The sequence below is a fragment of the Chiroxiphia lanceolata genome, chromosome 5 (genome assembly GCF_009829145.1).
Source record: "Chiroxiphia lanceolata isolate bChiLan1 chromosome 5, bChiLan1.pri, whole genome shotgun sequence".
NCBI classification, from domain to species: domain Eukaryota; kingdom Metazoa; phylum Chordata; class Aves; order Passeriformes; family Pipridae; genus Chiroxiphia; species Chiroxiphia lanceolata.
The window spans coordinates 48335410-48358297 of NC_045641.1; the positions used below are offsets into that span (position 1 = coordinate 48335410).

General features: G+C 42.4%; 1 protein-coding gene across 1 annotated transcript in view; it reads left to right on the top strand.

Annotated features, from left to right (window-relative positions):
• The window catches only part of UTP20 (UTP20 small subunit processome component), a 61424-nt gene that overhangs the window by 25775 nt on the left and 12761 nt on the right, over window positions 1-22888 (top strand). Inside the window, exons 25-49 of the mRNA XM_032689616.1 lie at window positions 350-475; window positions 1014-1180; window positions 1693-1901; window positions 4798-4941; window positions 7237-7316; window positions 8203-8429; window positions 9365-9509; window positions 9946-10033; window positions 10866-11009; window positions 11640-11690; window positions 11781-11933; window positions 12471-12626; window positions 13027-13167; window positions 13971-14108; window positions 14569-14708; window positions 15211-15290; window positions 16133-16422; window positions 16910-17049; window positions 17521-17677; window positions 18433-18531; window positions 19134-19301; window positions 20005-20171; window positions 21063-21204; window positions 21502-21618; window positions 22407-22577. Of these exons, the coding sequence (XP_032545507.1) occupies window positions 350-475; window positions 1014-1180; window positions 1693-1901; window positions 4798-4941; window positions 7237-7316; window positions 8203-8429; window positions 9365-9509; window positions 9946-10033; window positions 10866-11009; window positions 11640-11690; window positions 11781-11933; window positions 12471-12626; window positions 13027-13167; window positions 13971-14108; window positions 14569-14708; window positions 15211-15290; window positions 16133-16422; window positions 16910-17049; window positions 17521-17677; window positions 18433-18531; window positions 19134-19301; window positions 20005-20171; window positions 21063-21204; window positions 21502-21618; window positions 22407-22577 (3640 nt within the window). The remainder of the gene's footprint in view (window positions 1-349; window positions 476-1013; window positions 1181-1692; window positions 1902-4797; window positions 4942-7236; window positions 7317-8202; window positions 8430-9364; window positions 9510-9945; window positions 10034-10865; window positions 11010-11639; window positions 11691-11780; window positions 11934-12470; window positions 12627-13026; window positions 13168-13970; window positions 14109-14568; window positions 14709-15210; window positions 15291-16132; window positions 16423-16909; window positions 17050-17520; window positions 17678-18432; window positions 18532-19133; window positions 19302-20004; window positions 20172-21062; window positions 21205-21501; window positions 21619-22406; window positions 22578-22888) is intronic.

The window sequence follows — 22888 nt, forward strand, 5'->3', positions numbered from 1 at the left end:
GTCTTTTTTTTGTTTGAGGAAAATGATAACACTTCCATTCTGTCCCAGAATAGTGTCAGAAGTGCTTAGTAGTTCCATCATTTTCGAAGAAGTCTTTTGTACTGCTGATTTATGACCACCCAGAGAAAATGACAGCATAAAACTGTAGTTTATGATTGAATAAACTCTATCTAATTAGCTTGAACTTGCTGGCTTTTTAAATATTTTTTATAAAAAGGTGAAAAAATAGTACTTTAATATTTTGTGTATGGCATAGATTAGATAGGTAAGTACTTAGATATAGATGCATGTGTGTGTCTATCTGTCTATTTTTATAACCCTGCCCTCAGCTAATGTTTATTACTCTCAGGGAGAATTTGCAAAGGCTACTGGAAGACAAGAGTTTTAAAGAAGAGATAGTCCATTTCAGTATTTCTGAGGAGACCTCAGTAGTAAAAGCAGAGCATCGACCAGATCTCATCCCTGTTCTTATGAGGTGTGTCCTGAAGTGTGAGTTTAAAAACTTTGTTACAGAATACCATGAGCAGAGATGTAATGCTGCTGCTTCTCATTTTAAACAGTTGAGATAAATCTATGGTTAAAGATACAGTTTGACAGCTTAGTTTGTGATCTTCTGTATGGCTTCCGTATTAACACATTTATATAATGTATTTTGTTAAAGGTGTTTTCTTTAAAAGCAGCATTTTGGTGCATACTGTTTCTGTTAACAGAGATTATAGAGAACTGTGAGAACATTTTAGTTCACTGAGTATTGCCAGCTGTTGGCAGTGATATGAGTTGTCATGCAGGTAACGAGCTTTATACCTGAAGTCTCCAGCAAAGCTTCCATTATCGTAGCAGAAGCTGATCTTTCACTGGGATATTTTTGGGCAGTAGGGACCCTGGAAGGGAGAACTTCCACTCAACTTCTCAGTAGAGAATATTTTTAAACGGAGTTTCTCCTGCAGAATAAGAGGCTGGAAAAGAGATGGCTTGCTGAAAGCTGATGCAACCTCTTTTTTTGGTTCTTGAAGAATTCTCTATGGCAGAATGAGAAACAAAACAGGGAACAAAACACAGGGGAAGTCTTCAGCAGGCACTCGCATGTCAATCGTTCTGCGATTTCTTGCGGGCTCACTGCCAGAAGAGATACGGATGTTCTTGGATCTGCTCTTTGAAGCTGTGAAGCAATTCAGTAATGGTAGGTACAACCACGTAGAACCTGGGTGTATGGTACCTCCTGACCTGTAGAGATGTGGGAGGATAAATATGCTTAGTACTGTTACGTGCTTGTCTCTTAAGCACGCCCTGAAAGGATGAAAGGAAATCCTTGGTAAGGGCTAGGATTCCCCTGAGTTTTTCCTTACAGAGCACGATTGCTTTGTTTTATGTGTCCAAGGTCAAAAAACCTGGATGATTTGCCACAGCTGTGCCAGTAAGCTGTAGCAGGCCAGGAATGACGAGTGGCTGCCATCATAGGCTAGCCTGCATATGATGGCAGTAAACAGAGGTTGTAAAGTGCTTTGATATTGTAGCAGTGGGAGATGTCTGTGTGTCACAGAGATGGAGTCCTTGTCCTTATTTTAAAAGTTGAATTTGTGTATCTGTAATTTAGGGCCAAATTACACTATTTTTCATTGAAAAATTATTCTTGGTAGTGGGTGTTTTCTTGGTGCCTCTCTAGATAATTTGCTATCCCTTTACCTATCACAGGGCCTTGCCAGACTGCAGTCCTGCAAAGTATGTCAGAGCTGGATTTAGCTAAAGTCCTACCTCTTGGACGTCAGCATAGCCTCTTCAATGGTCTGGAAGTTGTGTTGAAAAACATGGGACATTTGATCCAGCAATACCTGCCTGAAATTCTACAGATTTTGCTCTGCATGACTGCTGTGGTATCCTGCATCCTCCAGCAAAGAGAAAAGGTACAATATATGCAAACAATATGCAATCAAACATGTAAATTAAATTCCTTTCCCTCCTCCTCCCCTTAGCTTACACATATCAACACACCTTCTCTGGTTCAGGTAAAGATAAGTTAAATGACATTGTAGAGTGAAGCTTAGCAATTAGATGTCTGTCAAAATAGAGGCCAGTGATACTTGTCTGAAAGTGCTGGAGGGCTGAGGCAGTGGAGGCAGAGTTAATGCATTTAGAAAGCTGGCTTGGCCTACATTTTTGTTTGAGGCACCAAAGAGGGAGTTGGAGGTGATCTCTGTGCATTGCTTCTGCCTGTTTTGTGGTGAGATGGGCATGAAGGAATGCTAAATGATCTGTTGTAAAGATGTAACAAGATCTTACAGCTGGAAGTTGAAATTTGCCTTAAAGATGGAGTTTCTTGGCTGCCATCACAAAACACGAGCAAGGGAAGGAGAGGTTTTAAAGTTCCTTGGCTGAGGACTTCAGAGCAAAACTTGCACATGAGGTGTTTTGTTGCAGTGCTAGACCTCAGGGGAGCTCAGCATTGTGGATGATCACAGCAATTATCTACAGTGATTGTGGGGACACAGGAAGAACATGGCTACCAGCCATGCTTGCAGCACTTGAGAAGCAGCTCGTATCAGGAATAGTCTACTAATGCAGTGTCACAATTTGGGTTTTAGCCAGGTATCTACAGAGCACTGCAAATGTTTTTGTCTCTGGCTGGGCAATGGCTGTATATACAGAAAGGGTCAGGTGAGGAAAACATTCTGTTAAAGATTGGCTGCACCTAAAGGTGGGGCACGTTGGCTTATTGCTCTCTGTACCCAGGAGAGCAGCACAGAGATCCCTGAGCTCTAGTCCAGCTATCTTCCCCAAGCTGTTGCCAGTTTAGAAGCTATAGCACTGAGCCAGGCTTTTCTGTCTTTCTGGTGCAGAGCCTGTCTGTATATGAGGTTCACAAGCTGCAGTCATCATCATCGCTGCAGTGGTGAAAGGCATTAGGAGATGATGCACTGAGCAAGTGGGATGGGTAATGAATGTTCTGTCACCATGCACATGTGTTCTTGCCAAGACCCAACTGCAAGCATTCGAGGTTAGAACTTGCCTTGGAAAAAAACCATCAAATGAAGCAAGCCCTTGCAATAGCCGCTATCCAAGGTCTCATAGTTGCCTGCTGACTGCACAGAACCTTGTGACCGTCTTAATTTATGAAGATGAGCAAATTTGAGGACAGCAGCATCCCACAGTCTGACTTTAGGCAATGGATTGCATATGCCTATGTGTTTTCAACTAGGACAGGAGTTTTAAAAACCACCTCATTTGTTGCTGGGATAGTCGCGTTTTGCCTGTGTTGCTACAGTAATCGTGTCGTTGTTGTGTAATGTCAGGAGCAACAGTCCCTCATTTCTCTGAACTTAATTTAGCACTTCATTAGTCCATGAGATGTTAAAAGCTCAGGGAAGAGTGTGAGAAATCTGTTTATCTTGACTAATGATTAGAAGACATTCTTGGAGTTTGAGAGTAATTTATTGCAGGCTGACACTGCCTGGAGAGTTAAACATCAACTTTGACCACTTTAGGACAAGTTATTAATTTACTGTTTCCTACTGATTATGTTCAGTATTGAGTTTCTTCTTCCTCTCAAAGACTTGATTTCAGAGAACTGCTCTTATGGTGATTGAACAGTGGGAGACCCAAAATTAATCACTTGGGGGTCGTTGTTAGCAATAGTAGCCTGGTTTGGGCTTTCTTTGTGCTTTCAAACAGCTCATTTGCTGCCTGGAAGCTAATTGCGCTCCCATTAGTACATATTCAGCACAACTTGGGAGGTCCTGGGCAAGAGCATGATTGGTTGCTTTTCCACCATCTTTGTCTTTTTTACCTGTGATTTTGGGTGCAAAGGGAATATAGAAGTGTGTATCATGGTAGAAGGTAGTGTCTTCAGAAATCAATAGGTACATCAAATAAAAACAAGAGTGATGTCTTTCAGTGAGGTTTTGACACCAAAGCTGCTTTGCAAAGTAAGAAATATAAGCATTTGTTCTGTGTGTTGGATCATGATAAGTAATAGAGACCCAAGACAGCTCCTGTCTTGGACAGTGGCCTTTATTTGCTCTGATGTGGCTTTGTTTCCGAGACTGGAGTTCAGTACCTCTGCACTGTGGAGCTACCCCGTCTGTTTGTGCTGTGAGCTGCATTGCACAGTATGGAAATATTTTAGGTTACTCAAGTCAAGATTCTTCTCAGGGAGAAGAGTCAGAATGCATCAGTGCATGAATAACTTCTTGATTAGCTGTGTGGCTGATTTCCTTACTGAAATGTTTTCTCTGAGAAATGCTGTGGAACGTGACCGCTAAATGGGTACAGGAAGCATCCTCCTGTATACAAATGCTATACCCCCCACCTCATGCCACTGGAAGATGTGATTCACATTCTTGCCTTCTATGTTCCTTCCCCCTTCTCTGCTTCTGTTGATTTCTTTTCTTCCCAGTAGAGTGCAAAGTACAACTTTACTCTGGAGGGTTGATTTGGGTCCTTTCCAGTGTAAACCAGAATTATTTCACTATCAGGGCTGGAAATGTAATTGTGGTGTAGCTTTCTGCATTTTGTCCAAAAGGAAGAGATGCTGCTGTTTTAAACCTCTCAGCATGGATTTTTTATGAGTTGAAGGAGTCCTGTGTGACTGACTCAATGAAGGAACAGGCACCTCTTAAAAAAAATTAAGTCAGCTGTGAGATGTAGATTGCTATTGTGAACAAATTACAAGAGAAAACAGAGATTTCTGCAAAGATATATCTGTGGTCAATTAATTGCTGTATTTAATTTCAGAGCAAGTAGTTAGCAGATGTTCTGAAAAGGTCTTAACTGGGTTGAGGTTTTTTTGTTTTATTTTTACAGGTCCAACCTAGATTGATTAATCCACTGAAGAATTTGAGACGTCTTGGTCTCAAGCTTGTGGCGGAGTTTTTTTCTGATTATGAGACCTACAGCTTTAGTGTGGAAGAGATTGATGCAATTTTCCATGCAGTGGTGTGGCCTCAGGTCAGTATTTCTTGGTTTTCCAAATAACTTGTGTGAAACATGTACCATGAAGAGAACTCCAGCTGCACTGGAGTCCATCGTGTCAGCTATGTCCGTTACCAGATTGGATGTGGCCTCAGACAGATTCTGGCATTCCAGTGTCTCTGTACAAGGCCAGTTCCTTGGCTCATGTCTGATTAGTCCTGGAATAATCAAGTCACAGGTTAAAGTACAAATTAATTAATCTGAATAAAATAGGTGCCATTTCTTTGTTCTTTAACCACAGAAGCAGACTTCTTCCCTGGATGCTTCAGGGGAGCTAAGTAATACTGGTCACTTATAGGTGCACTTGGCTACTTTCCTGTGTGACAGTTGTTGGGCCTGTGGTAGGGAACTGCAGAAACAAATGCTGCTGCAGGAATTGAGGGACCCAGCAGGGTCTGTCAGTGGGCTTGTGTGCTCTTGTGCCTGCCTGCTGGGACTTCCATGTGAGCACAGTGGCAAAGCACAGGGTTGTGGCTTTTATCAGAGAAATTCAGATCACTTCTGTGCTGGAAAAATGCACTATTGTGAGATGGAGAGAGAACACACAGTATTTAAATGAAATTGTGCTGTCTGTGTCAGTACACTGGGCTCTGGGGTTGTCAGGGAATGCCTGTATCAGCTGCTGGGTTGTCTGCTCTAAAAGTAGTTGCCTGCATGCAAAGGGTAACTGAGTAAGAGGGTCTGACTCCAACAGTGCTTTTCCACAGAGGCTTTTGAGGTATCCAGATGTCCAACTTCCTTGCAGCAGAAAAGCCTGTCAAAGAGCACTGGGAGTAACTGCTGTGGTCTGTGAAACCCCAGAGCTGCTTCTCTAGACATCATGTTTGTTTACTCCTACCCTGTTTCTCTGTTCCTCCAGTAACAATATGTGATGTGTTGTATGTGTATGTGACAAACAGTAGATAAATTAGTACCAGGGAGTGCATGTAGCTCTGGGCTGGTTTCACTGGGCTGAGCAACAGGGAGTTGTATGGTCCTGGTTTGTCCATGAAGTCTTCTCACAACCAGGGTGCCGTGTGGGCAAAGCAGTGAACATTTACTGCAGTCCCAGAACAGTTCAGGCATGCGGTTCAGGCTTTAAGTCAGCAAAGCACTTAATGCTTTCAGGGAGCATTGTGTTTGCAAGTGCTGAGTAACTCTGAACAAGATGTAACATTGTTATTAAATAGTTAGAATTCCTGTTGTCCTTATAGATGTTGGGAAGACAGCTAGTTTTGGAGCTTGGATGGTAGTACGATCCAGAAGCTCCCTCTGGAGTCCCTACTGGTGAACTCCATGAAGGTTTGGTTTTGGCAGAAGAATCATTTTGACTTGTGCGTTTTGCTGCAGAGGCTCAATATTGTTAGCCTGCACAGCAGCATTCCTACAGGATTGGATTAATGGTTTACTCTTCATTGTATGTCATTCAGGAAAGCTCTGTTTTATCCAGGGGAATAATATTACCAGCCTTTAGGACAGGAAGCTTTCTAAGATCTTGGCTATGATGGTCAGACTACCTTCTTTCCTGTTGTGCTCAGATCTTGAGCAAACTGAGGTAGTCAAAACCCTACATGCGCCCCAAATGCACTGGAGCCTTCTCTGCCTAGGTGTTGACTGACAGTGCCCTGCTGACAGTCCAGCAGTGGTCAGAGTGGAAACCCAGCTGTATGACTTGGGTAGAGCCTGCTGGGTTGTGGAGTAGCAGAGAGGAGAGAGCCAGACCTGTGCTGGGTCTCTTTAGCCTGTGTCCAGTCATTGGAAGGAGCAGCAGTTCCTGTGTATGTGTTAGGCTGGGCACCTCTTAGGTGGGGTTGTTTTGGGCACAGAACCATCTTAGAAGATCCCATTCGTGGGGTGCAGTACAGTGTTCAAACCTCTCCCTGAGCAGAGAGGGTGCTTTTATAGCAGCGAGGCCATGTAGGTACAGACCAGATACTGGAACGGAATGTGCTGGGGTCAGGGCATAGAAAATGTGAGTGGAGTGAGTTTTGGGTGATGTGCTTGAGATCTCATAGGTATGTCTGGGAGAGGTTGCCAGGTCTCTGTGGCAAATGTGAGGCTTCATGGGGAGCTAGTTTCAAGGGGAGGGCAAAAATGGCAGCTGGAGTAGTGCATAAATAGGAGTGAGATAATCTGAATGGTTTGACAAATATTGAGGAAGTTGGGAAAACAAGAATGAAATTACTTCATAAAAAAGGTAAACTGTAGAATGTAATGTCTTTGTTAGAGATGAGGTTTTTAAGTGGTTTTACCTACTTGCGTAGCACTGGTATCTGATTTTTTCTCCTTCAGGTCTGCAGATTGGCTTCAGAGAGTCAGTATTCTCCAACTTTTCTGCTCAAACTCATTCACACCTGGAGTAAGAATCCCAGGTAAGTGTTCTTCTGGCAGACAAGCCTAAGTACTTCTGAATACACAAAATTCAAGGAAAAGAGAACACAATGACAAGTTATGAATAATTGTGTCAAAAAGCATATTTTCTTTTTCCATTAGACTGTTATTCTTTTGATAGCCATCAAGGCAGTTGGGAAGCCTTCCAGATTATGCAAGTGCTCACTTTTTAGTAGGCTGCTTTTCCCATATATTAACAACTAAGCACATATGTAGCCCAAACCCAACTCACAGGTGAGGAGGAGGAGGCCTGACTTCTTAGGTTATGTCTGTCTTGACCAATGACTTCCTAGTCTTGGAAGGTGGGAAGTCAGTTTTACAATATATAATTTTATTTATGTGTTTGTGAGTCTATTTCTTTCTATGTAGGTGTATGGCAAGTTCAGCATAGAATCTGTGACTGAAAGTCTGTTACTGAAAGTTGTAAGAGAGCTTTTTTCGATGCAGACACTGTGAAATATTCCAGCTCCACTGTCTTGAATGATTTTTGCCTCTTCCACAGACTGCTTTTCCTTCGCCAAAGTATCTGGTGTTAATTTTAAGACACATCATTTGTGAGCATGAAGACCTTATATACAAACTTCTGTAAAAAATGGTATCAGATCATTAGGCTAGGAGCAGACTAACAGGAGACTCAGGCTGTGAAGAAAGGGTTAGGTTTAGATGATGCTACCTTGAAGCAAGAAAAGAGACTTGATGACCTCTCAACCTCCATTCATTCTGTTTTTCGTGATACTGTTCTGTGGTTTTTTGCGCTTTTTCCTTGGTTGAAGTGGAAGACAGCAATTTTTTTTTTTTTTATGACTTTTTGCTCAAAAGAATTATAAGCTGAAAATTCTGAACTTAATGTTATAATCTTTCTCTCAGGTATTTCCCCTTGCTGGCCAAGCAGCAGCCAGATCACCCAGAGTGTGATATACTGTCAAATGTGTTTGCTGTGCTGTCAGCCAAGAACCTGTCTGAGGCCACATCTAGTCTTGTGATGGACATAGCTGATAGCCTTCTCAACAGCCCAGATTTTGAACCCACGGAGCAGGTTTCCAGTTTGAATGTGACTGGCTGTGTTGTCATGATCACCGGAGATATGACAGAAGGTATGCTTGCCTAAGAGTTGTGAGAGTCCTGTTGGGTGCTTTGGATGGAGGTATTAGATTATGATGAGGTTGTTTGTGCTGGCTGAGAATACTGGGGAGAGAGACCTCCCAGTGGAGATGGAAATGTCAGTGTACAAATTTGTCTTGTCATGCTCAAGGACTGTAAAGTTGTGCTTGTTTAATGACTAATGAGATCCACATTTGCGTGTCAGGGTCCTGAGCATGGAGAAATTCCTTATGAAGAAGGAAAATGTGGTGTTGACCTGCTTTGACTGTGAAGCTTTGACTGATATAAGTTTAAGAACTGCATTGCTGACTTGGCTCTGAGCCTAAAGTCATGTTTTATATAAAGGCCCCCTTCCTGTATGCACATGATCATCACTTTGATGTTTAGTCAGTGCTCCCTGACAGGAGAGACCTGCCATCTTTGAGAGGTAGTAGATAGGAATGGTAGTGTACTGTGTTTGATGCTGTGGAGCCATTTTTCACCTGTAACACTCAAAGTTAGTGAAATACAAGAGTGTGTCCTTGTTATGGCAGCTTTGATTTTATGCAGGAGGTCAGTGGTAGAATAAAGAAAACCACACATATAAATGCTCCAGTCATTTTAGGAGATGGTTACTACCTTTGAGGAACGTCCTTGGTACATTTTGGTAAGCCCACACTAACCAGGGCTGTTACTGACATCTGTGAGGAGACTTTATTCTCTGTGTGTGCTTTCTTTGGTCTCATCTCAGATGTGTTAGACTTGGTCACAGCAAGTGCTGGTGCATGTTCCCAGCCACCAGCTGCCCTACACATTCATAGCTCCCATTTATTTGTTCTTTCACTGATAAAACCTTTGTCTTAATTTCCCCTTTGTTTGTGTAGGGTTGGATCTCCCTTCTGTTGCTTGCAGCAGAGTTGGGTGTCTCTAACTGTTGCATCCCTTACAGAGCCCCTCAGCCTCGGTTGCCGCTTGGTTCTGCCTCATGTTCCTGCCATACTTCAATTCTTCAGCAAAACAATGTTAAATGTGGAGAAGGTGAAAAAGAAGAAGTATAGAGCTCAAGTCAGCAAAGAGCTGAGTATACTTTCCAAGTAAGTGATTCTTTAGAGCTCAGAGCAGTTAAAAAGCTAGAAGGTGAGAGGAAGAAAGAGTCTTATTGTAATAGATTCCAAATTAAAAAGCAGTATGTCTCAAAATATTTAAATTTGGAAGTACCTGAGTCTGTCAGTGACCTTGCAAGTTGCTAGTGACTGAGGCGATAAGTTTTCAGAAGTTGACTCTAGCTGGTTTTGTTGCTAGTACTCAAAACCAATGCCTCTTGGGGATAGGAAAAGGTACAGAAATGCCTGCAGTCATGTGGAACTGAATACTTAGGCTGATACTGTGAATTTGGTACATACGCTCTGTTAGCCTGGATGGGCTGACAAAGCCCTGTGAAATGGCACTAGTGCTGACAGAGTTCTTCTTTGCTCTATACTGGTGATTGAATGGATGTAAAAGAGTGAATTACCTTGTTGTATTGTACAGGATCAGCAAATTTATACAAGAAAAGAGTCAGAATTCAATGCTTGTGAGCCTTCTCCTCCCTTTCCTTTATCAGAGTAACATGGAGCAGGTAGGTAAAAGTTACTTCTTCCCTCTGTTAAACATATATTTTTCTTTTAATAGTTTGTTTAAGATGCAGTTGAAAGTCTTATTGATTACATGCCATTTCTCATGACCAACCTGAATTCAAGTCTTCATGTGTTTGTGATCTGCTCAGAATGTGGTGCCAATGTGTGTTGATGGGTATAACTCACACAGGGGTGCCAGTGCCCAGACTGACTCTGTTCCACCTGCTTTGCCACTGTAGTCAATCCGCCAAATTACTTGCACTGTTTGAAATAAGTGCTCTTCTTCACTTATGCATCCCAAATCCAAAGCATCTGGACAGCAATATGAATACATATGGTTGAGTATGTGGTACTTACTGTGTAATGGGCAGTGCTACATTGGTCTGCTGTAGGATGAAAGACAAACCTTATACAGTACCGTTCTTGGTTTTAAAATCTGTGAATCATTAGGGGGCCATATATGATTTCTGTTCAGTGAGATCATACAAGTATACGGTGCTGTTAATGTTCATTTCACAGATTAAAGAAAGAGTACTTTTTAAAACTCTGTTAGTTCTCCTGACCAGTTTGAGAGTCATTTGAGGAAAGACACATAAAAGCAGTCTTCATTGTGATGACAGTCTTCTCTGGCGCTGTGCTTGTGTCTAATTGAAAGGTTGCAAGTACTTCTGAGAGATTTAACGCTTGCATTGTGTCCTTCTAATTCTTTGTTCTCATTTAGTATCTCTGATCTGAGTAAAGTACAGCAATGTTCACTCTGTGCCTTGGGATATTTCCCAATGAAATAATCTCCTGAGGTTTCAGTTTTTATTGAGAGTTACCTGTCTCTTTCAGGGTACAGAGATTGACATTCTGGAGACAGTGCAGAACTTGCTGAGGCATTGCGCAAACCCTACAGACTTTCTCAAACCACTTGCAAAGCTTTTTTCTGTCATCCAGAACAAACTGTCTCGAAATAAGCTGTGCTTGGTATTTCAGGTATTGCATTTTTACGTGTCTTTCTGTGCTTTTTTTTTTCACTTGTTCTAAGAGATCAAAAACAAAGTAAGTAGCAGTATTTATCTTTGTTGTACATAACTTTAAAACTCTTCTTAATCTACTTCATCTGTTAAGTGAAAGTAACAGAAATGGTAGAAATTAATGAGCTGCACAAAGCTGTGTTAAAGTTTCGGCTTACAACCTGGTTGATGTGAACCTCACCAGGGCTCTTTATTGTAAGAGAAGCCAAATAAAGCACTTAATCCATAACAAATCCTGTATGTTGATGAAATAAGAATGGATTTCAGTATCCTGAAAATGATTTTTATTTGTATTCTTCTCTTACAGATTTACAGTAGACTGTTTTGTATTTCTTTGAAGTAACTTCCATAACTTAGCAGGAAACCTAGGAAACATTCGGTTTAGATATTTAGAAACTTAGGAACTTAAAACACACATCCTCCAACTCACAGGAAAAAGGCTTTTATGAGTGTTCTAACAGGAGAAAGATTAATGCTGTTGCCTTATTTATTTTTTTTTTCAAGTGATAAAGTCTTGAGCTATCCAAACTTTTAACAGCTGTAACAGTTGTTTAACAGCTATAACTGGTTTTTTTATGTTTCTTTTTAGACTTTATCTGACTTGGACAGTAAATTGAAGTATATTACTGATGTTGTTAAGGTATGCACAGTTTCTTTACTCACTTTTCCCCCCAACATTGTATGATGGTGTTTCTGTAATTTTGCGTAACAACTTGTTGCTCTCTCTTAGCTGAACGCCTTTGATCAACGACATCTCGATGATATCGACTTTGATGTGCGTCTGTCAGCGTTTCAGTCCATCACAGTCCACATCAAGGAAATGCAAACAGTGGATATCAACTTCCTCATCCCTGTTATGCACAACTGCTTCTATACCATCCAGGTCAGCTGAATATTCCTTCTCTTGCTTTGTGCACCACGTGTCCATGATGAATCTAACTTTAAAATTATTTCCATTGCTGTTTTTTGGCACCATGCAAAAAGCATATTTGGCACCATTCAGAAAGCATATTTAGGTCTTCTTACGACCACCTGTTTTTAAGTTTTGTGTGCTTCCCTTTTCATCTCTGTGTCCAGAAGTTCAAACACAGTGCAGCACACCTTTCTGTCAGTGAGACCTGGAACTTTGCTCATTTTGTACTATATAAAAGGTATATTACAGTCTTGAAAAGCTGATTTTCTGTTTGTGGCAGCATGTTCTGGTTGTGTGAGCTTGCTGATAAACCTGAAAGGATTTTTCCTGATGGGAAGGATGAGCGTTAATTTGGGACTAGAACTTCCTATAGGAAAGCTCTCAAGAGTTTCTGAGTCTCTACAGGCCTTGTTATGTTGTGTCCAGTGGTACTGTTCAGTCCAGGCTTTTGGGGAGAAAAAGGTGTCCTACCCAGACTCACGTGGTGCAATTTCTTCACCCACTCAGCTAGGGGATATGGCTCTTAGTGACAACGCAAGCCTTTGCTTGACCACTTTCATCCACCGACTGGCAGAAATTGACCACACAGAAGAGGAGTACAAGGAGCTAATCCAGCACACTCTCCTGGAGTCTGTGAGAAGGGGTCTGAAGAGTAAGACTGAGGTAAGGCAGTGCTGTTTGATCACACATCTCCAGCTGTCTTCAGGACACTAGGGTAATGAGACATTTTTTTGTGTGAGTTCTCAAAGTCCGCTGCTGGGATAAAAAGTGCAGGAACTCACTATAAACTTACCTTTCATTTGAAACCTTATAAAAATCTATACAATTATATAACTTAGCTGTCTTATGTTTCGTTGACATTGTTCATCTTTTCTTAGTTGTGGCTCGTTCTTTGGAGGTGAGACTTTAATTTATCTGCTATACATAATATAGGTGTATTTGCTGTTACCAAAAAATAGGACATGTTGGCCTGAAACAGTTGTAAATGACAGCATTGCAGTTCTGAGGAGTGTGCAGCAGCCTCTCCAAGGGGTACTTAACATTCACTGGTTACTGTTTGCAGAGCATCCAACAGGACTACACATCATTGCTTTCCTGCCTCATTCAGACATTCCCAGCAAATCCCGAATTCCGGGATTTGGTCCAGTTGACCAACCGCCATGATCCCGACATGGACTTCTTTGAGAACATGAAACACATGCAGGTAAAAGGCAATGGACATTCCTTAGTGCCTCTGTCCCCCTGCCAAGCAAAAGCATCTTACTGTGGGGGCATGTTTTGCAAAGGATGTATACATATTGTATACAGAGAAATTGAACCTTTGTCATTAGATACTGTTACCAAAAAAAAGGGATGTGGGCATCATCACAAGTGAATCAAAGTCATGTTTCTATCTAGAAATTTCTTGGGTTTATGATAGCCCACAGTCAACAGCATTGGCAACATTGTCCTGAAGATCCCTCTGACACAGGCAGGGAATGGGTCTTTTTGTTTTTTCTAGCCTGTTCCCTGCTGCTCTCAGTCTGGAGGCTCTGCAGCCCCTTTTCATTCACGGACCTTTGTAATATAAATGTTGCACAAAGCCCGGTCTCCTGATTTTTCTTGCAGTATGAAAATACAACATTTCTTCTGCTTTCAGAGATATAATCTGAGATAGTCTTCGCTGCATCTGTAGTTATATGCAGTCTTAAGTTTTTTCCTTGTAATTTTCTCTGGTCTTTGCATCTTATATCAGTTGCCTCCCGTGTCTGATACCTGAAGATGGCATAGTCTTTTGATTGTGAATTCACAGGGAAATGTTCCATTGAGTTGGAATGTCTACTGAGGCAAAAGGCTAGTGAAAGCCCTGACACTGAAGGAAAAGAGCATGGCCTGTCCTTGGAAACAACCATAATATGTTTATTACTTAAAACTGAGGCATTTTCAGAACTGCTGGATGTACGTGCTCTTTCATGGTAGCTGTGACTTAAGCACCACCTTATTTATTGTCTCTCGTGTTTGACTCAGATCCACAGGAGGGCACGAGCTCTGAGGAAACTGGCAAAGCAACTCACTGAAGAAAAGCTTGTGCTGTCTTCTAAGTCCCTGCAGAACTACATCATGCCTTATGCTACAACTGCCATTTTTAGTGAAAAAATGCTTAAGGTAGGCTCTTTTAATTGAATGCATCCACATGAATGTCTTCACCTTTTGTATATACCACTGTATATACCTTTAAAAGAATAACCACTTTAGAAGGCTGATATGTTTGTGGCGTATATTTATAGTAGATCAGCATAACCCAGCAATGTGCCATGTGTCTGTGGTTGGATGTCTTGACTGGTTGTTAGTTTTTGATGCAAGGGAGCCCATAGATGTGAGGAAAGTTTAATATACGCAGAAGTATTTGGAGGAAGTGGATCTAGAGATCTGCTTGGTGAACTGTGATTTTTTTTTTTTTTTAATTGGTGCTCTGGAGGAGATTTAAAAATGCTAAATCCCAAGCATCCCCGCTAGACAGACATTACTTCTGGCGCTTGTTGCTTTGGGTAAAGGATGCTTTAGACACGTGATCACTGTGAATGCTAACAGCAACTGAATTTCTGAATTTCTGTCTTTTGAGCAGCATGAAAATATGGTCACAGCCTCGGTTGAAGTTGTTGGAGCTGTCTGCCGACATCTTTCGTGGTCAGCATATTTGTACCACTTAAAGCATTTCATCCATGTCCTGCAAACAGGACAGATCAGTCCGAAGCTGGGAGTCAGGTAGGTACTGTGAACAGTGCTGCTCTGGGTTTCTCTAAAGAATGCTAGGGCAAGATTCAGTGTTTTGAGGAGCAGCACGTGAATTTTAGCCTCTCCCCTTGGATGAGAGATTGCTGAGTTTGAGGTGGACTTATGCAAGTGAAAGTAGGCATAGCATTGCAGCCTGCAGGTACAAAGTTTTAACAAGTCATTACTTTCTCACACCACATCTCACTGAGTCCATGTCAGCATTACCAACTTCTACTTCTGTCAGGCTGTCCCTGCTCCTGGGACACTCCATTGCTCCAGTACAACTCTCCATGATGTTTCACAGTGATCTAGTTGAGAAGTAACCAGTTTTTATTTTCTGGGTTGTTTCTTCGGGATAAACCCCCATATGGTGCAGTGTCACTAAATCTGAAGTTTTCCAAAAAGTGCTTATAAGATTCTTCTGTTGAGTTTGTCTATGCAGCCTCTTCTTTTTGTGCAGAGGGCTGATCTTTCTTTGTGTTTCCTCCTGCAGCTTGTTAGAGACAGTGCTGGAAGCCTTTCACTTTGACCATGAAACACTTGAAAAGCAGCTTGTGACCATTGACAACCAAGGTGAGGTTTCTGTGCCTGCTTGTAGAAACACTACATCTAACTGCTCAAAGTGCAGCTAATCAAAGTTTTGTGTTTTGCTCTTGAGGTCAGCTACTCCCAGCTTTTTAAAACATGCATATTAGAAGCTAGTTTTGACTTGTTTCCTGAGGAACAATGCAGCAATTTCTCCTGTGTGTTGACGAAGTAAGGAGGGGTGGCAGGAGCCATCTCTACATTACCTCTCCATCCCAGGCATCTGTAAGCCAAACCAACTCAGGCTGGGTTTAGGCAAACCAGTGTGGTTCTCAAGGTCTGCACTCACCCATGTGGCTGCTGACACATCTAATTTTTTTTGTCCTTGATGTTGGCTGCTCTCATGGTTATCTGAAGCCTGAGAAGGGTGCTGCGTGTCCTCACCTTGTTGCCCTCGGCATTTCATGGGAAGAAATCTTATCTTTGGTTTCTTCACCATTGTGGTTACCTGTCTTTCCCTTTGGGGAAAAGAGGAGGATATCTCACAGCTGTGCTTGTCAATGCCTCTTGCCTTGTGAAATTCTCAAATGTAAGTGAATGGCAGTTCTCTAAGGTTTGAGCTTACTGACCTTTGCTAAGCTGGCTAGGGAGTTCAGACACAGAGTAAACTAGTCTTTGCTTAAAACCTGGCTCTGAATGGTGATTATCAGAAACCAGCATGCCAAAGTTTTTTTTACCTGATAAAAGAACTCTGATGCTTATTGGTGGTTTGCTGTTCCTGCTGAAAGGTAGGAGCTTTGTCTACAACCAAACTGTCACATGAGTCTTGATTAAGGGCTCAAGTTTTGTGATCCCCTGTATTGACCTGTGCTTTGGCAATTACTTGACAGAAACTGCTGCCATGGACCTTGAACCAGTGATGGATGCTGAAGAAGCCATGGAACTGGAGCAGAGTGAAGGGGAAGAGGAAGCAGTTGAAAAAAAGAATGAAAAGAATCTCTCTGAGAAGCCAGCAGAACCTGAGCACGCAGCTGAGACATCTGAAAATGCTGAACGAGTGACCAAACCTGTTTCTTTCTTACCCCGAAATAAAGAGGAGCTGGAGTGTCTAATCAAACACATTCAAGATACAGTTACAGTCAACATCTTGCCTAAATTGCACAGGTGTATTGTTGCAAAGGTGAGGAGTTGATATTGGAGAGGTGTTTTGCAGGCCTCTGCTGCTACTGTTAAGGTTGGGGTAGTATTTCAGAGCCAGTGAAAATGGAACACATAAGAAAAAAATAGACACAACTGGAGAGAGACCATCTGAAAACTCAAAAAAAATTTCATGCTCTTTGTTGTGTCATGGAGATTACTGACAGACCCTCTGGTCAGTGTGGATGTGATGTCTTTATTTCCCTGCTGAGAGCTGCCTCGAACCGTGCAAGTGAAATGATTCACTTTGTGCCAGCTATTGAAGAGTTCTCAGCCACTTGCTAGCACCCAGCCTAGTTTCTGTATTGAAAACACAGGGATTTATCCCACCTGTCCTTTAGCTGTCTGGGTTTTTCCCGTAGTCAGTAGAGGATAGCAGCTTGCCTTACTGGCCTCTTCTAGGGTTTGTTGAGAAAAAGCAGGATTTGTTTACATATATTAAGTGCGTTGTGTCTTACTCTCTTAAAAAGGTTAAAAGAGATGAGGAGCACAAGCTTGTGAAATCCAACGTTGTGAATGATGATGAGGTAGTTCGTGTCCCATTAGCTTTTGCAATGGTCAGGATGATGCAGTGTCTTCCCCAAGAAGTGATGGAAGCCAATCTACCAAGGTAAACCGCACTGGAGCTCCTTAAATGCTGTTCATTGTGCTGGGAATGAATGCAGGCACCTTTCTCAAGCTGTGGTTATATAGAAAGCTAAATCCAAGAGGGACATCCTAAATACTTCTTTTGGAAAGTCCTTTTCCTAGTGACAGTCCCCTCAGAAGTCGGAATTTGACTTCTGTAAAGCTAAGTTTGAAAGGAACTTGGTAAATCCTTACCTAAGAGCAGAGCTGTGAATCAAGGTTCAGGGGTAGGGGTGGTAGTGCTAGGCAAAGAATATGTACAGGAAGAAAGGACAATCAGTAAAACATCCTGGAGGACAGTAGGTGTGTGTATGCCTGTAAAGCCTCTCTGTGAGGCTGGCTTTGAGTATGACTGTGGCTGTGAAACAGGCCTGAAGAGCAGCCTCCTTAGCCAGCAGTGTAATTAATTCTGCTCTGTTTGGAGGTGAACTAAGCTGTCTGTCTCTGTTTCCAGCATCCTGCTGAAAGTCTGCACGTTTCTGAGGAACAGATTTCAGGAAATACGGGACATTGCCCGTAACACCCTCACTAAAATCATGGAAGTGTTGGGAGTGCGGTACCTTCTGTACATCTTGAAAGAGATGCAGTCTGCTCTTGTCCATGGGTACCAGGTAATGCTGAAATTCTGCTGCTGCTGCTCTCTGTAGACTTTTTTAATGTGTTAGGAGGAGAATCAAAGGGAAGTTCCTACTGAAATGGTTTTGCACTGGTAGAATAGCTTGGTATAATGCAACTAAATACTGTTGTTAGTGCCTGCATTAGTTTTTATTATGCCAAGTGTCAAATGACGGTCTGTACCCTCAAAGAACTTAGAGTCTAAGCGATTTTCCCAGTGAGGAGTTGAGGTATGGAAGAGAAGGATGAATTTCTGGTTCCAAGATTAGAGGAAATCTTTCCAGTAAGGTCATTAGGGCTAAGCAGTATCTGTGGTGAGTTGCCACAGAGACTGCACAGACAGTATGTAGTGATGCTAATTGAAGTCTTACTTTCTAAATCCAGAGCTAAAGCCAAGGCTCTGACTATTAATTTGTCTTTCCTCTTTCCATGGTGGTTTGGGTTAAGAATAATTTTTCGTGTGAATTACCACAGTGGAATAGCGTGAGCTTTTAGCTGCTCTAACAGTGAAAGCACGAATTAGAACACCCTAAATTATATCAGTAAGAGCACTGGGGAAAGAGGAGGTTCCAGCCCTCTTACCACTACGTGGAGGGACGGGGTCCTCTTCCTGCTGCTGCTACATGGATTCTCATCCTCCCAGTGCAGCATGTGACTTGTGGTGTCTCTGCTGTGGGAGTCTCCCCATCCAGTATTATTAAAGAGGACAATGCAGAACTGTGGAAACATTATCTGTTCTCTTTTTCTCTAGCTCCATGTGCTGACTTTCACTGTGAACCTGTTGCTGAAGGGCCTTACTACCAGGCTCAGTGCTGGTGATTTGGACCCCTGCTTAGATATCCTGATTGAGGTAAAAGCTATTTCAAGATTGAAGGAAAGAGCATGATGAAGTGCTTGGGACAGTGCTTCTGGGAGGGAAGGGTTTCGTGTAGATTGTCTTGGACTTGGCGGCAAACAGGGCTGTTGTGTCTGTACTGCAAAGGAAGGAGGCTTGTCTACTGAGGCCGTCTTGTAGAGAAGTGAAGTATCTCGTGGCTGTATCCCAAGTATCTCAGCTGTATCCTGAGCCCTGCATCCTGAGAGAGAATGGGTTCAAGATTAAGATACCAGTTTTCCCATACTCTAAATGACTGAGCAAGTCAGTGGACATCTAATTAGTGCAGTCCGCAGAGACCCGGAGCTGAGCTGGCTGCCCAGATGGGGTATATTTGGATGTCTTGATCTAAATGTGGTCCCACTTCTTGTATCACAACACCACAGAGGGTGTGAGAACAGTGTTTTTATCTGGTATGCTCAAATAGGGTGTTCTGTGTTGACAAAGGAAAGGTAGACATGATTTGTCAGAAACCAGAAGAACTGGTTTTTTCTGTGAATGGGGAAAAACGGTGTTGTTCTCTTGCTACTGGAGGAACCTACTTTTCTTCTCTCACTTCTCTTGCCTGTTTTCCAAAGATTTTCAACCAAGAGTTGTTTGGGAATGTAGCTGAAGAGAAGGAAGTGAAGGGAATTGTCTCCAAGGTTATGGAAGCACGCAAAAACAAGAGTTATGATTCCTATGAAATTCTTGGAAAGTTTGTAGGAAGGGGTCAAGTGACGAAACTTATTCTACCACTGAAAGAGGTAAGAAAAGTCAGCCAAAGTATGTCTTAACTTTGAGTATTCTCGATTCTGTAAGGTGATTCCAGAGCCTCTGGGTGGCTACTGTGAAATCACCTATAAAATCCTGCTCTGGTTTCCCATTTTCCTTTTGGAAAGCAGTGTGCAACCAGCTCACAAAGTGAGACTTTACTATTGAAGTCCAGGTCAGCGACTGGCATTCTGGGAAGCTTTTAAGCACTGCTAGAGAGGAAACATCTCACTTGGAGTTCTCCATGCCCTCTTCCTCTGCCTACTTTTATATCCTCTGGAGCTCCAAAATCCTGCAAGGCTTCTTTGTGGTTTAATCTCTTGTGCACAAAGGAAATGTCAACAAAATGTATTTGGGGTATGCCCATGTGCAGTAATTGCCTTTTCAAAGATGCAGTTTTTAGTAGAGTGTAAGCTCATGCAGAAATGGAGCCCTGGTTTGCTCATTAGCTCTTAAGTGTCCTGGTGGCGATAGGTGAACTGGCTGGAGGCTGACAAGAGGCTGGAGAGAAAGGGAGGGATACTGGCGCAGACCTGAGGCAATTCACGTAAATGCTGTTCACATAAAGAGCTGGGGACTCTGACAGCATGTGATGAGAGAGAAATTGGTTTAGTTTTTCTCATGATTTCTGAATATAGATGACACATCATTGCCATCCTGCTTCCCTCTTGAACTCTCGTGGTTGTGCCTTTGCAGATTCTGGAGAGCACTACAAGCTTGAAGATAGTTCGGAAGGTGCACGAGGCACTGCGCCACATCGTGGCAGGACTGATCTTCAATTCAGACATGAATGCAGAATCCCTCCTCCTCCTCAGCCATGGACTAATCAGTGAAAATTTGCCTCTGCTCACTGAGAAGACCAAGTGAGTTCCAGGATGTTATCCAGATGGTCTGTTACTAGTTGGGAGGTTTGCTTGCAGAAATGACAGCTCTCAAATCCAACCGATCAAATGCATGAGAGTTTCTTTGCTTTCATTTGCCTTTGTTTTCAATGTAAGTGAATTATTTGGGCAGTCAGAGGGCAAGGAGAAAGCTTAGAAATGGGAGTTAGCATTTGCTGAACTCAAATCTACTCTTGCAAGTGCTCAGGACCTTCAGCAAGGCCTTTTCACTGTCTGATTAACTGGTATATGTGTTTGGATGAAGGGGCAAGGAACAGTGTTTAGAAGCAGGCTGCAAACACTTCCGTGGGGCCAGGAACAAGAAAAAATGCGGGCTTTGACTTTTTCGCTTTGCTGCTAGTGCAGAAGACAGGGAGAACCATCAGATTTTCTCTCCATCTGGTGGTATCACTGCTCAGAGCTGGGTGTTCTACATTTCCTATGTTACATAGGCCAGCTTTCTCTAGGACCTGGCAGCTGTTTGCAGACTTCTTGGAGCAGTGTTTGTAAGCCATCAGTAATTGAAATACATAATCAGTAATGAAGTGCAGTTGGCAATGGAAAGAAGTGTATTTGCTTGAAGGAACTTCCAAAGTTGATCTGTCCCCTGAGAAGAAAAAAGTGAGGATGTTGCGCAAATGATTGTGCATTTGTTATCTTTGTAATGGTGGTGTTGTTCTCAAGTCTGAGAGCCCCGTCTATCATACTGCTTTCAAGTTCATTTTATTTCATTGTGGTCTGTCTGTGACCTGCTTTTGCTTGCTGTGAGCAAAGCAGCTGAGCACAGTCTAGCTCTCTTCACTCCCAGCAGCAAGATTGTTGTGGAGAGGATTGATATCTGAATATTCTCCTTTGCCATATACTGCTTTCCAGGAAAAAAGTTACCCCTCCTCCAGATCCTCGGCTTCAACCAGAGAGCTGCTTGCTGCTCCAACCCACTCCCATGAGAGGAGGGCAGAAAGCACTGGTCAGCAGCAGGACTAACACATATATCTTGGTTGATTCAGGACTTCGGGTAAGGATCTCCTCAGGTACAAAGCTTTGCATTCAAAATTTTTGTTAGGAGTATTCAAAGGAAAGTATTCTGGATATGTTGTGTTAACAGCACAGCCATTAGCCTTAACTTTATTTTACATGTCATAACTCCAATGATGCCTCTTAGAGAGCTATAAAAAGTGCTTGGCCTGTTGTAGATATTTGGATGGGATATGGCATAAATTCTACTATAACCTGAAACAATGGTGGGACTTTACTTGACTTCTTTGAGTTCCAGCCTGACTTTGAGATCAGTGTCCTGATTCTTCTATGACAGCTGCTGCACATGAGCCTGAAGAGGTCCAAAGTAAATTCTTCTGAGGAACATGCTCTGGAAATGTTAGACCCTTTTGTTCAGCTGCTTATAGACTGCCTGAAATCTATGGATGTCAAGGTATAGTTCTGAGCTGAAGTCTGTCTGTTCTGTCTGCTCTATTAAGAAGAGTTCTGCCCACAAATGTCATCTTGCAGTTGACTGGCAAGAGAAGAGAAAGATGTCTGGTTTTCAAACCTAATTTAATAGGTGTGCAGATTACATTGTTTGAGGGCATGTAATCCCAAGGGGGAGGGAGGTTTGTGGCTGATGGAGGACTGAATGCTCTGCTCTGTGTTGCAGGTTCAAGTATGGGCAAGTTCTCCTAGAGCATGTTCATACAAGGAATTTACAGACTATCTGTAAAGATGTTCATGAGGTCCTGTGGCTGCTGGGAGCAGTGTTGTCACAACTGTGGTTTCTTTTGATCCAACTCCAATGTCTGTATTCCCAGCACCATAGGGAGCCACTTTTGGGGGCAGCTTTTGGGTTGAGTGAGCCTAGGGAATCTTTTCAACTTTGAATTTCCCAGGAGTGGAAGGCAAGCCTCATACCCCCACCTAGAGTGGGGCTTTCTGTCTCTTGAAGGCACCTCTGCTTCAGAAAGAGAGTTCTTGCCATTTACTGAAAGAGTGCTGTGTTAATGTCTTTACCCAGTAAAATCAAAAAGCATATTGAAGTGGCAAATAGTGCTTTTAGAACAACTTTGAGATACCCTTTGTGTTATCTATGAGTTGTTTGAAAGAGGTTGGGTTTGTTAGCTAATTGCCTCTTACTACAGTTATAGATAGCCTGACCATGTCTGTAAAAGAGTGAGAAAAGCATTCTCTCATTGTACCCACATGCTGTCCTTTGGCTCTTTATTCCAGGTGATAACTGGTGCTCTGCAGTCCTTGGTATGGATTTTGAAGTTCCCTTTGCCTTCTATCAGTACGAATATGGAGTCACTGATCAAGCAGCTTTTCCTCTTGCTGAAAGAGTTTGCCAAAACAGGAATAGCCAAAGGCCAGAATTTCCACCTGGTTGTGAGCTGTTTCAAAGTAAGTTGGACCCAACTCTGCTCGTTTCTGTTTTAGGATTAACTTTCTAGAATGAGACTTTCCCAGTTACAGATCCCTCCTGCAACTGTCCCTGGAGAGGTAGTTTGGAGATCACAAGCTAGTGAGGAATATATGGCCTTGATGATTCTTTCCCAAATACAAACTGAAAGAAAGTTACCCTCCAAAAATGCACAGCTTGTATCTGAAGAAACGTTTTTATAGAAGCATGTTTGCCTTCTTTCTTTGTTATACTAGTATGTTGTTCCACCCTGTCCTTTTAGAGGCATCAACTTTGAATTTGAATAGCTTGC